This window comes from Balaenoptera musculus, chromosome 15 (assembly GCF_009873245.2).
Source record: "Balaenoptera musculus isolate JJ_BM4_2016_0621 chromosome 15, mBalMus1.pri.v3, whole genome shotgun sequence".
NCBI lineage: Eukaryota > Metazoa > Chordata > Mammalia > Artiodactyla > Balaenopteridae > Balaenoptera > Balaenoptera musculus.
In genome coordinates this window covers 51,753,035-51,769,373 of record NC_045799.1, presented here as the reverse complement: position 1 = coordinate 51,769,373, position 16,339 = coordinate 51,753,035, and the positions used below count along the sequence as shown (strand labels likewise).

General features: G+C 60.0%; 1 protein-coding gene across 1 annotated transcript; it reads right to left on the bottom strand.

Moving 5' to 3' along the window:
- Positions 1-336: 336 nt before the first annotated feature.
- Positions 337-16,339, bottom strand: LOC118881631 (collagen alpha-2(IV) chain-like). Its single transcript, XM_036826757.1, has 34 exons — positions 16,253-16,339; positions 15,786-15,838; positions 15,198-15,323; positions 14,728-14,760; positions 14,478-14,614; positions 13,988-14,017; positions 13,842-13,871; positions 13,186-13,221; positions 12,847-12,879; positions 12,701-12,772; positions 12,219-12,272; positions 11,480-11,509; positions 11,352-11,384; positions 11,194-11,252; positions 10,893-10,928; positions 10,674-10,776; positions 9,912-9,941; positions 9,749-9,778; positions 9,052-9,084; positions 8,924-8,959; positions 8,419-8,448; positions 8,286-8,318; positions 7,296-7,349; positions 7,129-7,161; positions 7,010-7,045; positions 6,884-6,916; positions 6,744-6,779; positions 5,700-5,741; positions 5,563-5,595; positions 5,412-5,471; positions 4,836-5,009; positions 4,338-4,382; positions 4,182-4,235; positions 337-1,076 (listed from the first exon to the last, which is right to left on the bottom strand). The coding sequence occupies exons 1-34, from the start codon at positions 16,337-16,339 to the stop codon at positions 337-339; spliced, it is 2,484 nt and encodes an 827-aa protein (XP_036682652.1).

The window sequence follows — 16,339 nt, the reverse complement described above, 5'->3', positions numbered from 1 at the left end:
GCTCCCCAGCCCCACCTGCCCAGATAACCAGCCAGTTTATCAGTACCAGGAATTAGTTACATTCTCAAATGGCCAGGCAAAAGGCTTTCTGTAGGACAGTAGGAAAAATGGAAGAAATGGCCCCAATCTTCAAATGAGCTTATTTTCAGACTTGCTCCTTCCTCCCCCAAAGCTGGGCTGCTCCCGACACGCCCTCCCTCTTCCCCAAGCCGAGCTCCGACCCACGCCCTCTGAACCTGCCGGCGGGGAAGGCGGCGAGGGCCATAGCCCCTGAATCCAGGCAGGGCTGCCAACTCACCCTCCCGCAGCCCCTCCGGGGCGGGGAGGGCCGGGCCTTCAGCACGGCGGCGACAGGAAAAAGTGCGGAGGCGGGGGCGGCAGTGGCAGCGGCGGGGGGAAGGCGGGCAGCGGCCAGGGGTCGCGCGGCGCAGGCGGCGCCGGCAGGTTGAAAGGCGAGGGCCGCGCGGGTAGCGGCGGCAGCGGCTGCGGGGGCGGCTCGGCGTTGAGTGGCGGGCGGCCGCGCGCGCCCACAGGCCCGGGCGTGGCGGCGACCGCGGTCTCGGGCAGCGGCGGCAACGGCAGGTGCGCGGGCGGCGGTGCGGGCGCGGGGAGGCGCGGCAGGTCCTGCAGGGCGAGCGCGGCGGCGGGCGGCGCGGAAGCCCAGGCCTCCGGCGGCAGGTCGGGCAGCGCCACGTGGGCGCCGGGGCCCCAGGGCGCCAGCGGCTCGGGACGCAGCGGGAGCGCGGGCAGCGGCGGCAGCTCGGCCAGGGCGAGCGCCGAGGGAGGCGGCGGCGGCGCGGGGCTCAGGCCGGGCGGCAGTCCGGGCAGCGGCGGGTGCGGCAGGGACGGAGCAGGCGGTGGGGTCAGGGATAGAGACGCACGGGCCCGGCCTAACCGCGAGTGGGCGCGGGCCAGCCGCGGATGCGAGCGAGAGCGAGGAAGCCGGGCCGCCAGCTTGGCCACCACCGCCGCGCCAGGGCCCCGCGCGCACAGCCCGTGGAGGCCTTGTTTCTCCAGCAGGGGCCCACGCGCCGCGCTGCGAGAGGCCCAGCCAATCGGAGCCGTGAGCCACCGCGCTCCAGCCAATCAAAGGCCAATGCGCCGGCGACCTGTGCGTTTCTCTCGCTGGCTGGCACGAGCTGTCACTGGCAGCTAATCAGAGGCAGCAGCGCTCTCTGTCAAGATCTTCTTCCCGCCCCTCCCTCAGTTCCAGCCAATCATAGTATTCCGAGGTGTCGCAGGCTCCACCCCTCACCATCCCTGAGGCCAGGCGCTGCGTGTGCAGTGGGCGCCCCCAACTGGCCTGAGGGTCCACTTAGCCGCGCAGCCCCTTCTACAGCCCCGCCCGCCCTCCCTACGACAGCCAATGAGGAGAGTGTATGGATCTCTTTTTTGGGGGGTTTGCCCTTAGGGATTCCGGAGTGATGCTCCTGGTGTAGGTCAAGATCTACGCAAATTCCCAATGAATGATCTTACAGAAAAGATGAAACGATATCAATTCAAAAGCAAAGCTTGACGTGCAGCATTTGCGTTAACATTGTTAAGAACGGTTGTAAACAGCACAGATGGGTGACAATCAGGAAAGAATGAGAAATGGTCAATCTATTTAAAATTGGAATATAGAAACCTTTATTAAAACATAAGAGGGCTTCCCTGGTGGCACAGTGGTTAAGAATCCTCCTGGCAATGCAGGAGACACGGGTTCTGAGCCCTGGTACGGGAAGATCCCACATGCCATGGAGCAACTAAGCCCCTGCGCCACAGCTACTGAGCCTGCGCTCTAGAGCCCGCGAGCCACAACTACTGAGCCCGTGTGCCTAGAGCCTGTGCTCCACAACAAGAGAAGCCACCACAATGAGAAGCCTGTGCACCGCAACGAAGAGTAGCCCCCGCTCGCGGCAACTAGAGAAAGCCCGGATGCAACAATGAATACCCAGCGCAGCCAAAAATAAAATAAATAAATTTTAAAAAAACAAAACAATATTAGAACATTTCTCAGTGGGTTAGAAAGAATATCATCCACTGCCCTCACTGAGACAGTCTGCTCTGTGGCCCCTGTGCCCAAATGCTGCTCTTAATCCTGTTCTCCAGTAAAGAGACGATGTGGTTTATTCCACACCTCAGGTCAGAGAAACACAAGATGACTTTTTTTTTTTAAAGAAATGACAAAAAAAAAAAAAAGAAATGACATCCAGGATTTATTTATTTATTTATTTATTTTTAATAAATTTATTTATTTAATTTATTTTTGGCTGTGTTGGGTCTTCATTGCTGCCGACAGGCCCCCTCCAGCTGCGGAGAGCAGGGGCCACTCTTCGTTGTGGTGCGCGGACCTCCCACCGCTGTGGCCTCTCTTGCTGCTGAGCACGGGCTCCAGGTGTGCGGGCTTCAGCAGTTGCAGCATGTGGGCTCAGCAGTTGTGGCTCACAGGCTCCAGAGCACAGGCTCAGCAGCTGTGGCGCACGGGCCTAGCCGCTCACAGCATGTGGGATTTTCCAGAACCAGGGCTTGAACCCGTGTCCCCTGCATTGGTAGACGGACCCTCAACCACTGTGCCACCAGGGAAGCCCAAGATGATATTTTTAAAGAATCAATACTTCTGTGAAAAAGCAAAAGTCTATAATGATTCTCAAAAAGAGCAAATTAAATGAGGTAGGCTAAGAGAAATCAGTCTGGAATTCCAATAATGTTTACACAACCTCCTCAAGGTTGATCAACCCAAAACCTTGTGCATACTGCAGTCAGATTTTGGTCTACACCTGTTATCCTAAATCAGGCCACAGAAAGACAAGCTGAGTTCCTCATAGGGTGCCAAATCCCATCAACTCTATTCCGCTGGAATTCTTCAGTTAAGACAAAACTTCACCAGACTGCAAAAGGTGTAGGCTTGGGAAGGCACAGCTCAGAACAGAGGCTCAAAGAGACTGGTTCCGGGACTAGCCAAGCCCTGGGTCAAAGTTCAGAATAGCAGATCAATCCCCAATTGTGCAACCTCCATTCTGGACCCAGCCTAGGAGAGTAATTTGCTTCCACATTTCTGGGTGATTATACTTATAATCATGGGATGAGAAAACAAAGCAATCCAGTAGCACTGATTACCGACATTGGATTAGTAACTGGCTTTTTAAAATGTTTGAACGTGTTCAGTAATCTGAGATATTAAATGTCTGATTTATTCATTTCCAAGAGGGGCTCATTTCCAAGAGCCCCTTAAGTGATTAGGAAGAAGTTACTGGTTGGATTTGTACATACATATGCCACCCCCTCACCCTGTTAAGAGATCAAGTAGATTATGTGTGTAATTATTTGAAGTGTCTAAGGGAATTGAATTAATCAGGCTTGTAAAGCATGCTAAATATTTAGGGAGAAGCTGATCTGTCAAATTTATAATCTAATTAAGTATTAATCAAAGAATGTGAAAGTGAGTTTTACATCCAAATTATAAGGTCAATCAATACAATGAGGTCTGGAAGCAAGTATAATGGCTTAAGGAAAATGAGATTTTTAGTTGGATCATTTTAATAAGTTAATTATAAATTAAAACACAAATGACGCACAAGTCCCCTAACTTGGACATGGCTCCATTGCCAGATTGTGACCACGTGATGCCCCCCTCCCCAAGGGCAGGCCTGAGTTCTCACATCTCTCCCATCTGGAGCACAGCTCCTGGCACACAGCTGTGTTGATGTTTGTTGAAGGAATGAATAAGGGGCCCCCAGCTGGCCCCCAACCCAGCCAGTGATCCCCTGCACACAGCACACAGAGGCAAACAGGGAAGCACATTGCCTTCATTGATAGTTCCAGCCCGCAGGAGACCCCAGGCTAGAGGCCAAGCCCGAGGGTCTGGCCAGCCTCGCCTGGCAGACCAGGCTCTGATACAGAGGAGCTCAGGGTGGGCAGTGGACCTGCTCTGGTGCTCAGCATTTCCCAAGAGGGCAGCGGCCTGGGAAGAGGCAGAGCAGGGCCGTGGTGAGCCCTGGCTCCCTCCTCACCTCCTGGGGGACATGAGTCCTCTCCCTCCCCTGGCCTCTGAGGCCATTCACCCAGCAGACACACACAGGTAGCCTGAGAGCTGGCTATATGTCCCCCCCGAGGGCTGGGGGTGTCCCCCCGTGCAGCCTGGAGGGGCAACGATGGTGGCATGGGATGAGTGGGGGCAGGGGCCCTGCATTCCCTCTCACTTCCATGACCATTTCCCATCAGGCCATTGCTGCCTCGCTTCACCTCAGGGCCCCCTAAGGCACACAGACAAGCTAAGGCACCCCAGTCACCAGAGGACTTTGCAGTCCTCCTGCCCACCCCAGCTTTACCCCAGGCCCTGGGAGACCCCCACTCACCTAAGGGCCCAGGGCCCAGCTCTGGCCTCAGCTGCCCATAGGGCCCTGGGGGGAGGGGCAGAGGTGAGAACACTGAGTCCCTCCTGTCCCCCTGCTACTCCCTCCACCAGGAGTGCCCTCCCTCCATCTCTGCAGGGCTATAAGGTGGGCTGTACGGCTAGGCCCAGGGCCCAGAGCCCAGTTCTCCACAGCCACCCGACCCCTGATGACCCGTTCCCACACACCCCATTACCTGGCTGGCTCCTGACCTCTGGATTTGCACCTCCGGCCCCATATCTAGGCCTCAAGTTGGCCCCCCAGGGCTGGAGGGAGGGCCAGGGAGAGCCCCTCGGGGCCCCGGCCTGACCTGAAGGAGGAGAGCCGGCTTGGGACTCCTGCCCACCGGAGTTGTACATTCAGGATGCCCCAGTCCTTCCAGGGTCTCAGAGCCCCTCACCCACTCAGCCTGGTCCCCGCCACCCTTGCTAGGGTTCCCTCTGCTCCCCCAACGTTTCTTACCATTTCCTCCAGGGGCTGGAGCAGCCACATTGGGGCGCACAACTGCTGCCCCCTCATACCCTGCAAGAGACCCAGCTGACTCCTGCCCCGCCCCGGACATCCCTTCCCCCACCCCCTGCATGGTGTCCCCTGGGTCCAATTCACCATTCTGAAAGCCATCAGCCCCAGGGAACCCTGGAGGAGGAAAGAGAAGGTCAGAGGCAGGAGCAGCCCCTGAGCCCAGAAACCCCCACCCCACCCTACCCAGCAGCCCCAGGCACCTGGCTGTGCGCGGGCCTCAGGGAAGACCCTGGCTCCCAGACCACCATTCCTGTAACCAAAACCTGCAGGAGAGCGCTGGGAGAGGGGCTGGTTGGGATGGGGTGGGGGCAGCATTGGGGGGACCAGGGTGACCTGCTCATGGAGAGACAGGGAGGGGCAGACAGACAGACTGACTCAGAGGCAGCCTAGAGAGGACCTCCCACAATCCCCCACCATCATCCAGCTAACCCAGTGGAGCCCACCTTCCGGAAGCCGTCCCTCCCTCCCTCTGGGCACTTCCCTTTCTGCCTGCTGAGTCTGTCACTCTGCCCTCACCTGAGACAGGATCCCACCATCTCTGGCCACCACTGTGGTCCAGCGCATAGTACATAATTGCTGGGTGGATAAGGACAGAGACTGACAGACAAGGAGCACTCGCTGTGAGGGAGACACAGCTCATGCCCAAGATGGGGACCCGGGGGCTCACCGACTTTCTGGGGCTTGAGGCCACCACCAAAGCCTGGGGGAGAGGAAACAGGGGTCAGAGATAGCCGGTTTCGCCTCCCTGCTTCCTGGGCTGGTGGAGGGGAGGGGAGGGAGAACTCAGGCGAAGGGCCTCCTCACCCAGTTCTGCTCCTGGTCTGTAGCCATTCGGAGGCCGGTACCCTGTGAGGGGAATGGAGATGAGCAGGGAGGACCCAGACTTTCCCGAACTCCTTGGGGGCCCAGTATGGACCTTCCGGACTCTGAGGAGGAAGGGACTTTCCTCATCCACAGGGAATGGAACCAGAAGAAATGAGATAAGAAAGCAGCAAGAGATACCAAGGGTAGACTCAGAGAGGGACTTCCTGGCCTTAAGGTGCCTGAACACCTGAGATGACCCAGGGAACAAGGGAGATGGACGAATGACCTGATCTGGCATGGGGTGGGGCAGAGAAGGCAGACACACACCTGCTTCCTGAGGTTTCGGCCCCCACTGGATGGCTGGAGTAGGTACTAGAAGGAAAGCCAGGGGACAGGAGTGAGCCCAGGGTGGGGCAGGTGGGGGATGCCACAGACTGCCATGGGGGAAGGGGCTGGGGGAGCTGTCATATTGGGGGTCATGTGGGGTCTCAGGGCCAGAGTTCAGGCTTTTCCTCACTGACTTGCTGGAGATCAGGCCTGGGGGATTCTGAGTGGCCCAGCCAGGCCCAGCCCCTCCTGGGACCAGGTTCCCACCAGGGGCCCTCAGGTCCCTCATCCGCACTGACCTGGGAACTTGCCATTCTGCACTGGGGGAGGGGGCTGGGATTTCAGGCCCCAGCCACCTGCTTTATCAGAAGGGATCCCTGGAGTGGGAGGCCTGGCAAGAAGCCGTGGAGGGACCCCACCACTGCAGGGACCTAGATGGGGAGGAAGGGAGGGGCCAGTGAGCCCAGGCCAGTGCCGCCCCCAGGCTGCCCTCCTGGCCTCCACATGGCCAAGCCACCCGCCTGTGGTGGCTTCTAGGGCAGACACACCTTCCAGGGGAGACAGTGGCCAGGCCAGAAAAAGCCCAGCTCCCAAGGGCCACAATCTGCTCTGGGGACAAGGTGACCCAGCCACCTGATGTGGTTCCTGCTATTGCCCACCTTGCCCTCCACCTTCCAGCAATATCCCCCCACTTCCCTCTGTTCCCCGTCCCCTCACCTGGCTGGGCCCCCAGCCCATTGCCATTGCCATATCCTGGAGAGGAAAAGCAGGGATGTGAGGGACAGTATTAGGCAGGGGGGTTCTGGAAGGACAGCAGGAGGAGGTGCAAGACAGGGATGGGGAGGGCTCTGGCTCACCTGGCTTCTGAGGTTTCAAACCCCCTCCCAGACCTGCAGGAGAGACAGAGGCCGCCTCAGACCTGACCAGCCCTTCCCCAGAAAGGAGCCCTCTGTCTCCCCTACTGAGGCCACCACTGAGCTCACCTGGAGGGAGCTGCAGCCCATTCCCTGGCATGTATCCTGGGAGGAAGTGTGGGCATGAGGGCAGGGGCTGGGTGGGGGAGACTTCAGAAGGGGCAGAAGGGAGGCAGGGATGGACTCACCTGGCTTCGGAGGGCTCAAGCCCCCTCCCAGGCCTGGGGAGAGACAGACAGAGGCTGAGTGACAGGTGGACCCCACCCTGCCCCTTCTCATCCTCTTTGCCCAGTGCGCCCTGTGCCCCCTCTTCCCCACCTCCCAGAACTCCAGGGCCTGACCCCGCCCCCCTCACCTGGCTGGGGCCCTTCACCTGGGAAGGCTCCAACTCCCAGCGCATTCCTGTAAACTGGGGAGACAGAGTGGGGGTTATGAGGAAGAATAAAGTGGGGGGAGTAGACAGTTTCTGGGGGTAAGAGAAGTGGGGGGTCCAATTCTGACACCAAGTCCAATTCTGGGGTTTTTCCAACACCACCAAGCAATTCTCAGACACCATCTGGGTGTCCTACAATTTAACTCAAGTCTGACACTGTCTACCTGGAGACAGTATCAGATTCCACAGGTCAAAGGCTCAGACTTCTCCCCCCACCCCCACCCCACATTTCAGGCACCAACTTCTTCTCGTCTAAGTTGTCACCTGTGCTTCTGACCAATTGGTTGTAGATCAGAGATTCCCACCACCCCTCCTTGGGTTTGATTAATTTGCTAGAGCGGCTCACAGAACTCAGGGAAACATTTTACTTACTAGATAATCGATTTATTGTAAAAGGATATAACTCAGGAACAGCCAGTTAAAAGAGATGCAAGGGACAAGGCACGTGGGAAGGCACGATGAACCACCCTCCCAGCACTTCCAGGTGTTCACCAGCCCAGAAGCTCTCCAAATCCTGTTCTTTTGGGGTTTTATGGAGGCTTCATTACATAGGCATGATTGACTAAATCATTGACCCATGGAGTGGGACTGAAAGTTCCAACCCTCCAATCACATGGTTGCGTCTCCTGGCAACCAGCCCCCACCCTCAGATGACCTAGGGGCTTTCCAAAAGTCACCTCATTAACATAACAAAAGACATCTCTCTCTCTCTCTCTCTCTCTCTCTCTCTCTCTCTGTCTCTCTCTCTCCCCCTCCCTCTCTCTCTCTCTCTCTCTCTCTCTCTCTCTCTCTCCAGGAAATTCCAAGGCTTTCAGGAGCACAGTACCAGGAATGTGAGGAAGACTAAACATACATATTTCTTCTTATAAATCACAATATCACAGTGTGAGTAGAGAGAAAGGGAGGGTTTACCTGGCTTCTGAGGCTTCATGGCCTCAGCAATGCCTGGAGAAGAAAGAGATGGGAGCAGGTAAGGGATCCATGACCCCCCTCTGGGCCTCTCCCCCAGAACCCTGGCATCTGCCCCCATCACCCACTCCTGTACCTGGTCCGTAGCCGATGGGAACCGCAGACCCTGTGGGGATGGGCAGGAGGTCGGGGGGTGGGGAGAGGTTGAGGAACACAGGAGACCAGAAACTGGGCTTCCCTTTCCTCCCAGTTTAGGGACCAGAAAACTTGGAGCCTCCTCTGCTGCATTCCATTACCAACTCTGCCCTCTCCAAGGAGCCCAGGAGAGGACCCTTAGAACAGAGTCTGGGTGGGGACCACCTCGCCCCCTCCTCTCTCCTCCTCGCCCAGCCTCCAGCTTCTCCCAACCCCTCAGTTCTGAGCTGGGGGGCCTGTGAGGGATGGAGGAATAAGCAGGGGGTTGGGGACCCTGGCTAAGTTAGAGGCAAGGATTTGTGGTCCCCCCTACAGAGCCAAGCCAGAACCCTGGAGACTCTCCACCCCCTCTTAATCCTTCACCAATCCTGCCTCTTGAAGGCCTGGGAGGGAGATGGGAGAGAATGCCTAGATGTGGACCACACCCCAGAGCCCACCAGTCTCACCTGGCTGGGCTCCCAGTCCGTTGCTATTCCCAAATCCTGGGGGGACAGATGGAGACTGGTGTGTGAATAGGGGGAGGGAAGATTAGGGTTTGGGGGGAGGTGGAGAGACATGCCCGGACAAGGCTCACCTGGCTTCTGGGGTCTCACACTGGCTCCGAAGCCTGGTGGAGAGACAGGGGGCAGGTTAGGGCTCCTGGCCCCATCCCTGGGCCTCCCTAGCATCTCCAGGCAGGCCTGCCCCTACCTGCTCCATAGCCATTTTGAGCTGCAGGGCCTGGGGGCAGGAGACGGGCTCTGGGTACAGCCTCTCTGAGGCCCCTGCACAAAGCAAGGTCCTTTAGCTCTCCCCCACCACCCCACCCCCAGCCGGGCCCTCGGCCTCCTCCTGGGGTCCAGCCTCCCTGTGGAGCCTGAACGCCATCCCAGCTGCCTGGCTCCCGTCTGGTTGGTGTCACCACCACCACCCACACCAACCAGCCAGGAAGGTGGACTCCTTGACGTCCCCTCACCAACCACATGCTCTGCTCTGGGCATGAGCTCCCGCCTCCTTGGCCCCCAGCCATTTCCAGAGCCTGTACCCTCTCTGGTCCTCTCTCTCTCAGATGCCCCAGCTCAAGATTTTCAGTGGGGCATGGCCAGCGGGCCCCCGCCTCTGCCTCCACCTCCCCAGAATGTGCCCCTGTTACATTTATGCTCCTTTCCTGCCTGCCTCCTCCTGCTGCCCAGGCTCGGGAAGGCCTGCCACCCCATCTGGCTGGGCTGCCCTGGGGATGTTTGTTGAAGGAGTATTTGTTGTGTGACGCCAGGTGGGAGGGCAGGTCTCACCTGGCTTCTGAGGTTTCAGTCCTCCGAGGCCTGGGGAAGAGAAGGAGACTGTCCAGGGAGTCCACCCGGATCCCCGTCCCCTCAGAGCTAGGGACAGCACCTCCATCCCTGCACCAGCCACCCCCTTGGTGAGCCCTGCGCCCCTAGAGTTCTGCGGTCGTACCCAGCTGGGCTCCATTCCCGGTCCCAAACACTGGGGAGACAGAGCAAGAGGCCTGAGGAGAGATCAGGAGCACAGATGCAGAGATGACAGACAGAGCCCAACAGAGCAGAGCATGGCTCACCTAGCTTCTGGGGTTTTCCTTTCCAGAAACCCCCACCTTTGGATCTCTGCCTCCCCCCCCAACTCAGCCCCGGTCCCCTCTCTACCTGGTCCAAAGCCATTTAGAGCTGCGAGACCTATGGGGGGGTGGGGTGCGACACAGGAAATCTGGATGGCACTGAAGTGAGAGTGAGCCCCAGCCTCCCCGCCTACCCGGACCCCTGCCCTCCCCTTCCACGTCCCTCCATTCAACCTAGCTAGGTTCACAAGAGGGGTGGGGAGCTCACTGGGGGGACCTGTGATAGGAAAAGGGCTGGGGAGACTGAGGCGGCTGAGAGATGGGATCCCACATCCAGCCTTCCTCCATCCCTCTGGCCCAGAAGATTCCTGGGGTCTTAACATCCTCCCTCTTCCCTGCTCCCACTCTGGATGCCAGGAGCCCAGCCCGCCCCCCGTCCAGACACGCCAGCAGCCTCCTCCCCAAGTTCTCCAACCCCTGCCTGCTCCAGGTAGACAAGGTCTTTTGCTCCCTGCTTAAAACCACAAAGGTGTGTCCCACTGCCAGGTTCAAGTCCCTCCAGGCCTCCAGCCTCGGGCTGTGCCCTCTAGCTTTCCACCTCTGGTGGATTGCCCCCCAGTCCTGACCACAGCCTGCAACAGCACCTGGGGGTCCCGGCTTAGGCACTGGGCCCAGCGGGTCTGCAGCCGGGTCAGGGTTGACCGGCTCGGTCTGCAGTGTGCAGCCAAGGCCGGACTCAGGCAGGCACTTGGGGAAGTTGGTGGAATGAGTGAGCCTCTAAGAGGCCCCCTGTTAGGACCCCAGAGTGGTGGCCGGCAGTGACCTCTCCCTCCCCCAGCAGCCTGGGCCCTAGCCACCCTCACCTGGCTGGGCCCCCAGGCCATGGCCAATGCCCTGTCCTGGAGAGGAGAAGCCAGCCGTATGTGAGCAGTGGATTGGGGGAGGACTTGGGGTGGGTTGGGCAGGGACAGAATTAAGATGGTGGGACGGAAGGGCAGGGTCTCTATCTCACCTGGTTTCTGAGGTTTCACACCCCCTCCTAAGCCTGGAGAAAGAAGAACTGAGCCACATGCAATGTGGACCACTCCCAGCCCCTATTCTCCCCCAAGAAACCAAGTTTCTGCCCTCCCCCTCCCTCCTTCCTAGAACCCCAGGTGCCCTCACCTGGCTGGGCTCCAACTCCTGGGAAGGCTCAGCTCCCAGCCCATTCCCACTGCTGAGTCCTGGGGAGACAGAGCAGGAGTGAGTAAGGGGAGCGGGGGTGGGGGTGGAGGGACGATGGGGGGAAGAGGACCGGGACATAGGGACAGGGTGGGGCTCACCAGGCTTTTGAGGTTTCACGCTCCCTCCAATTCCTGAGAAAGAGACAGAGACTCGGTGAGGGAGCCTAGAGCTCCTGTGAACCCCGAACCCAAGCACGTGCCGCCAGCTCCCCCCACCCCTCCCCTACCTGGTCCCTGGCCATTCTGAGCTGCAGGGCCTGTGGAGAGAAGGAGGGTGTAGGCTGGAGCCCAGCCAGTGCTGGGTGGGCCCACACCTCCTGTGGTGTCCTCACCCCATGACCTTTGTGCCCCCCAACAGTTATTCCCCTGGAGCATGCCCAGAGAGGGGCCTGGAAGTCTGGAAGAGCCTCCCCAAGACCACAGCTCAAGCCAGAGGAGTGGCAGCAGTGGCTAATGAAGGGAGCAGTCCCTGGGAGGGTGGCACAGTGGCAGGGCTGGGGACAGGGTGAGAGGGCTCCCCCGCACCTGGTTTCTGAGGTCTTACGCCCCCTCCCAGCCCTGGGGAGTGACAGAGAGATTGACACTGACCCCTACCAGCCCCTCCCCTAAGAATGTGGGCCAGGACCCTGAACCCCCCTTGCCTGCCCCTCCCTGCAGCCCCCTGGCCCTGGAAAAGCACCAATGCTGAATCCATTTCTGCTCCCAAATCCTGGGGACACAGAGGTGGCGCTGTTGGCTGTGGGCTGGCAGATTGGGGCAGGCAGAAGGGGCCAGGATAGAAATGGGTGGGGAGAGTGCCAAGATGGGCAGGGCAGGGCTCACCTGGCTTCGGAGGTTTCATGCCCCCTCCCAGGCTGAGCCCCTGCCCTCCCCCCGGAACGCAACTCTCTCCCGGTTCCCTGATTCCAGCTCTGTTCACTCCTTCCCCCTCCCTGGACCACATGGTGGTGCCCCAGGTGCCCTCACCTGCCTGGGTTCCCGGCCCTGGGAAGGCACCAGCTCCCAGCCCATTTCCATATCCTGGGGAGACAGAGCCAGAGGGAAGGATGGGGGGGAGGGGCTGGGGCTTCAAAGGGCAGGTAGAGGGAGAGGTGGGCAGAGGGGCGGTCATGGAGCAGGTCTCACCTGGCTTCTGGGGTTTCACCCCCCTTCCAAAGGCTGGGGAGAGAGATGCAGTAGATGAGGGCACCCCAGGGATCCAGCCTCTTCCTGGGGCTCCATGAGCTGAGGGCTAAGGTGGGGGGCATTTGTGGTCCCAGCTGAGGTAGGGGTGGAGCAGGGGTGCCCTTGTTCTCCATTCCCCAAACCAGGCAACTGGAACCATTTTGGTCCTTCCCTTTGCCTCCAGTGAGTCACCAGTTGTGCCCTGAGGGAGCCTGGGGGAAGACCCAGCGGTACCCTCCCCACCCCTCATATCCAAACCCACCTTTTTCCCAGAACCTCCTCACCTGGCTGGGTGGCAGTACCTGGGAAGGCCCCGACTCCCAGCCCATTCCTGTTCCTAAACCCTGGGGAGACACCTGGGGAGACAGGGCAGGAGGGGGTAAGGGGGAGGGGCAGAGAGATGGGGAGAGACAGGTAGGGCGAGGCTCACCCAACTTCTGTGGTTTCACGACCCCTCCAATGCCTGAGAGGGGGATGGGGGTCAACTGAGGGTCTCAGGAGACCCCATGTCAGGGGTGCCCCTAGAATCCTGGCCCCACCTCCACCTGTTCCCTAGCCATTGGGAGCTGGAGGGCCTGTGGGGAGAGGAAGCCATGATCTGGTTGGGTTTGGGGTGAGGGTGCAGGACCCTTGGACCCCACCAGAAACAGCAAACCTGAAGGCTCTCTGTCTGTCCCTTCACCCCCTGGAATCATTCACCAATCCTGCCCTCTGCTCCGAGGCCTGGGAGGGAGCAGGGGGAGGGGCGATGCCCAGCCCCACCACTCACCTGGCTGGGCTCCCAGCCCACACCCAGTATCAAATCCTGGGAGAAGACATAGAGGTGAGGGGTGTGAGAGAAGGGTGGGGAGACAGAGAGAGAGCCGGGGCCAGGCAGGGCCCACACGGCTTCTGAGGTTTAACACCCTCTCAGAAGCCTGGGGGAGACCCAGTGAGCCTGTGAGAGACCCAGGACGCCCTCCACCCCATAGCCATTCTGAGCCAGGGCCTGTGGGAACTCAGCTCCAGTCCGTTCTTCCCAAGAAGGGTGGGGGGCGCAAGAGGGGCCCTGGCTTCTGGGAGCCCACTCCCCTTCCTTCCGTCTTTTGGCTCTGAGCTGGCCCAGGGCCTCACAGTGAGCTGGGCTTGCCCGCCCTGGAGCTGGGTTCTGTGGGCAACCGGGGAACAAGCAGGGACAGGAAAGTGTTGTACCCCCGGGGCGTGTACATGGTGAGACGACAACCAACCGCCTTGATGGATTCCTGGGGCAGGGGAGCGGAGTGTAGGAGGCGTGTAGGAGGGAAAGGACAAGGCCTTCAGGAAGGGTGGTGGGCAGGCTTCTCCAGCCGGGGCTGGAGTGGGGGGGAAAGTGCAGCAGTGTGGTCCCCAAGTGTTTCTGAGATGGCTGCCTCCCCCAGACCCAAATCCCATTTGCCCATGCCTTACCTGCTCCTAGACCACTGCGGGGGCCGTAGCCTGTGGGGGAAACGGGAAGTTGAGCCTGGGGGGCAGGAGGGGCCAGGAGCTGGGAGCTCTGCTCTCATTCCGAGGACACAGAGCTGCCCCGCCCGCCACCCCTCAGCCAGCTTTACCTGATGGATAGCCATTCAAGCCTCCTAAGCCTGTGGGGTCAGGAAGAGAGGGTGACTTAGGAGGCAGAAAAGAGCTGAATCTGGATGCTCCCTGCAAAGCGAGAGAGCACACCCCCCTCTCTGGGCCTCAGGTACCTTGGGGTCACCGCAGGGTGAGCAGACTGGTGGCAGGGGCAGGAGAAGCAGAAGAGTCCCTGGCATGGAGGGACGCGTCTGGGCCATACCCCTGGGAGCAGATCCCCCTGCACCCTCTTCCACGGGCAGCTGCACCTCTGGCCTCCATTCTTACTTGAACCCCTCCCTTCCTGGAAATCCCATCCTCGTCCCCCAGCCCCGCAGTCTCTCTCCTGCAGCTTAGGTGTGTCAGGTCTCAGTAGGAAGCCCCTCTCCCACCTGTAGGGCCCCACAGGTCCCTGGAGGGAAGACCCTTCCAGACACCCCGCCCCTGGCCCCGCCCCAACTTGCCTTGTCTCTTCCCTTCCTGTCCCACCTCCACGCCTTTGCCTCATGTCACTGCCATCGATGTCCTTCCCCTTTCCTGTCGCAATCTGCCCCCCCACCTCCCGCAAAACCAACTCCAGGTCTTCCTCCAGCCCTGATGACCCTGTGTTCTCCTGGGCCCCAGATCTGGATCCCAGAGCAGGGAACATCTGGGGTGCTCCCCCAGAGAGCTCCCAGACCCCTGCGAGGGGAAGACCAGGCCCTCTTCCTTGACCCCAGAGCCTGGAGGATCCACTTACCTTTCCCCAGGCCAGGAGACAATGGAGGTAGCCCTAGGGGAGGAAGGGGGGTTCCTGACTCAGGGCAGGGACCCCAGGCATCTATCCCCCAGTCTCCCAAAGCCCTGCCCAGCCCCAGATTCACAGACCCTCCCCTCCTTCTCTCTGGAGCCCCAGCATCTGGCCCAATGCTCTACCTACACCCCAAGCCCCAACTTCAGCTGCCCAGACCCGCCAGCAGCCCTACTGCCTGCTCTCACCGCCTTGCACGCTTTCAGAAGTCAAGCAGAGCAAGAAAAGGGTGGAGGGGAAGGCCCAGGTGCTCATGATGCGGGCAGAGTGGGAGGGCACCCACCCTTTGGGCCTTTAATCACCCCTGCTATGTGGGGGCCCACACCCAATTCCCCCCACTGTGAATAGCAGAGGCTCCGCTGGGCTGGCAGACCCCAGGGGGCAGCCACCCCGCCCCCAACAACCTCTTCCCTGCTCACCCCTCATCCATCATGGGTGGTGACAGCCGGGACAGGCCCCCACCTAGCCCCCCAGGCTCCTCCACCCCTGTCAGGGACTGGGGCCCTGGCGCCAGGCCTGGAGGGCTCAGCTGCTCCCCCCAGCAGCTGGCGAGGGCAGGCAGGCACCCCAGGCCCAGCCTAAACACAGCTGGGGGTGGGGGTGGTGGGGAGCCAGGCCCAGAAATGTGGGCGTGGCTGGCAGGGGAGGCTCTGAATGAGTTACTATGTTACAGGAAGGAGACAGAGTATTACAGAGGCAAGTGGCCAGGGAACAGTGTAGCAGACTGTATCAGGATTGTATCACTGTATCACACAGGCAGGTGTGTCCAGGAGAGGAGCCGGGCTATTAACCCATCTAACCCTGGAGACCGCAGTGACCACACCAGGAGACGGCCCTTTGCCCCCAGCTGAGTCTGGGCTTGCAAAAGTGGGCCTGAGCCTCCCTTCCATGAAGGATGGTGACACACAGGGATGGGTCACCCCATGCTCAGCCTGTCCAAGAGTCCCTGCTGTTTCTCCAAGGCTCAACCAAGGCCCACCTGCTGCACAAGTCCCTCCCAGCTTCACCTCCATCTCCTGCTCTGCTCCATCTGCACTGACTCTAACTTTAGGGACAGAATCTGGGGGAGGGGGAGCTGCTCAGGGTGCGGTGGGGGCAGGAGTGCAAAAAGGGTACCTGGGGGTTAGTAAGCACTCTCCATTCCTCAGGTGGGCGGATGAGCCTGGAGCTGGGGCCTGGGCGCATGGGGCTTGGTGGGGAGCCGAGTACGGGAGACCCAGAGAGGTAGGCCTGGGAAATGCCAGGAGTTGGGGCCTGGACCCCAGCCCAGGTAGAGGGCTGAGGGGGTGGCTTGAGGGGCCCTTAGCACAGCTGCATGTTCAGAAGATGTCTGACCCGCGGGCGCCTGGCCTCCTCTTCAACTGGCCTCCCCCAAATTCCCAACCTGGCAGGTGGTGCTGTTGTGAGCAGCTGGCAGGGAGCCTACTGACACGGGCTGTGCCATTTTAGGCGATGCACTCCTTGGGCCTCCAACCTGCACTTCCGACACCCCAGCTGTCACCTTGCGCTGGGCTCCCAGCTCTGGCCCCTCAAAGTTGCTCCTCTTCGGAGGCTGAGCCAT

Excerpts from the sequence above, each read along its gene's own strand:
- LOC118881631 (XM_036826757.1), bottom strand. The coding sequence starts at position 16,339 with ATGGCTCAGCCTCCGAAGAGGAGCAACTTTGAGGGGCCAGAGCTGGGA. Across the intron at positions 10,777-10,892 it reads TGGCCTGGGGGCCCAGCCAG|TGCCTGCCTGAGTCCGGCCT; the intron begins GTGAGGGTGGCT and ends AACTTCCCCAAG. Across the intron at positions 7,046-7,128 it reads CTTGAGCCCTCCGAAGCCAG|GATACATGCCAGGGAATGGG; the intron begins GTGAGTCCATCC and ends ACTTCCTCCCAG.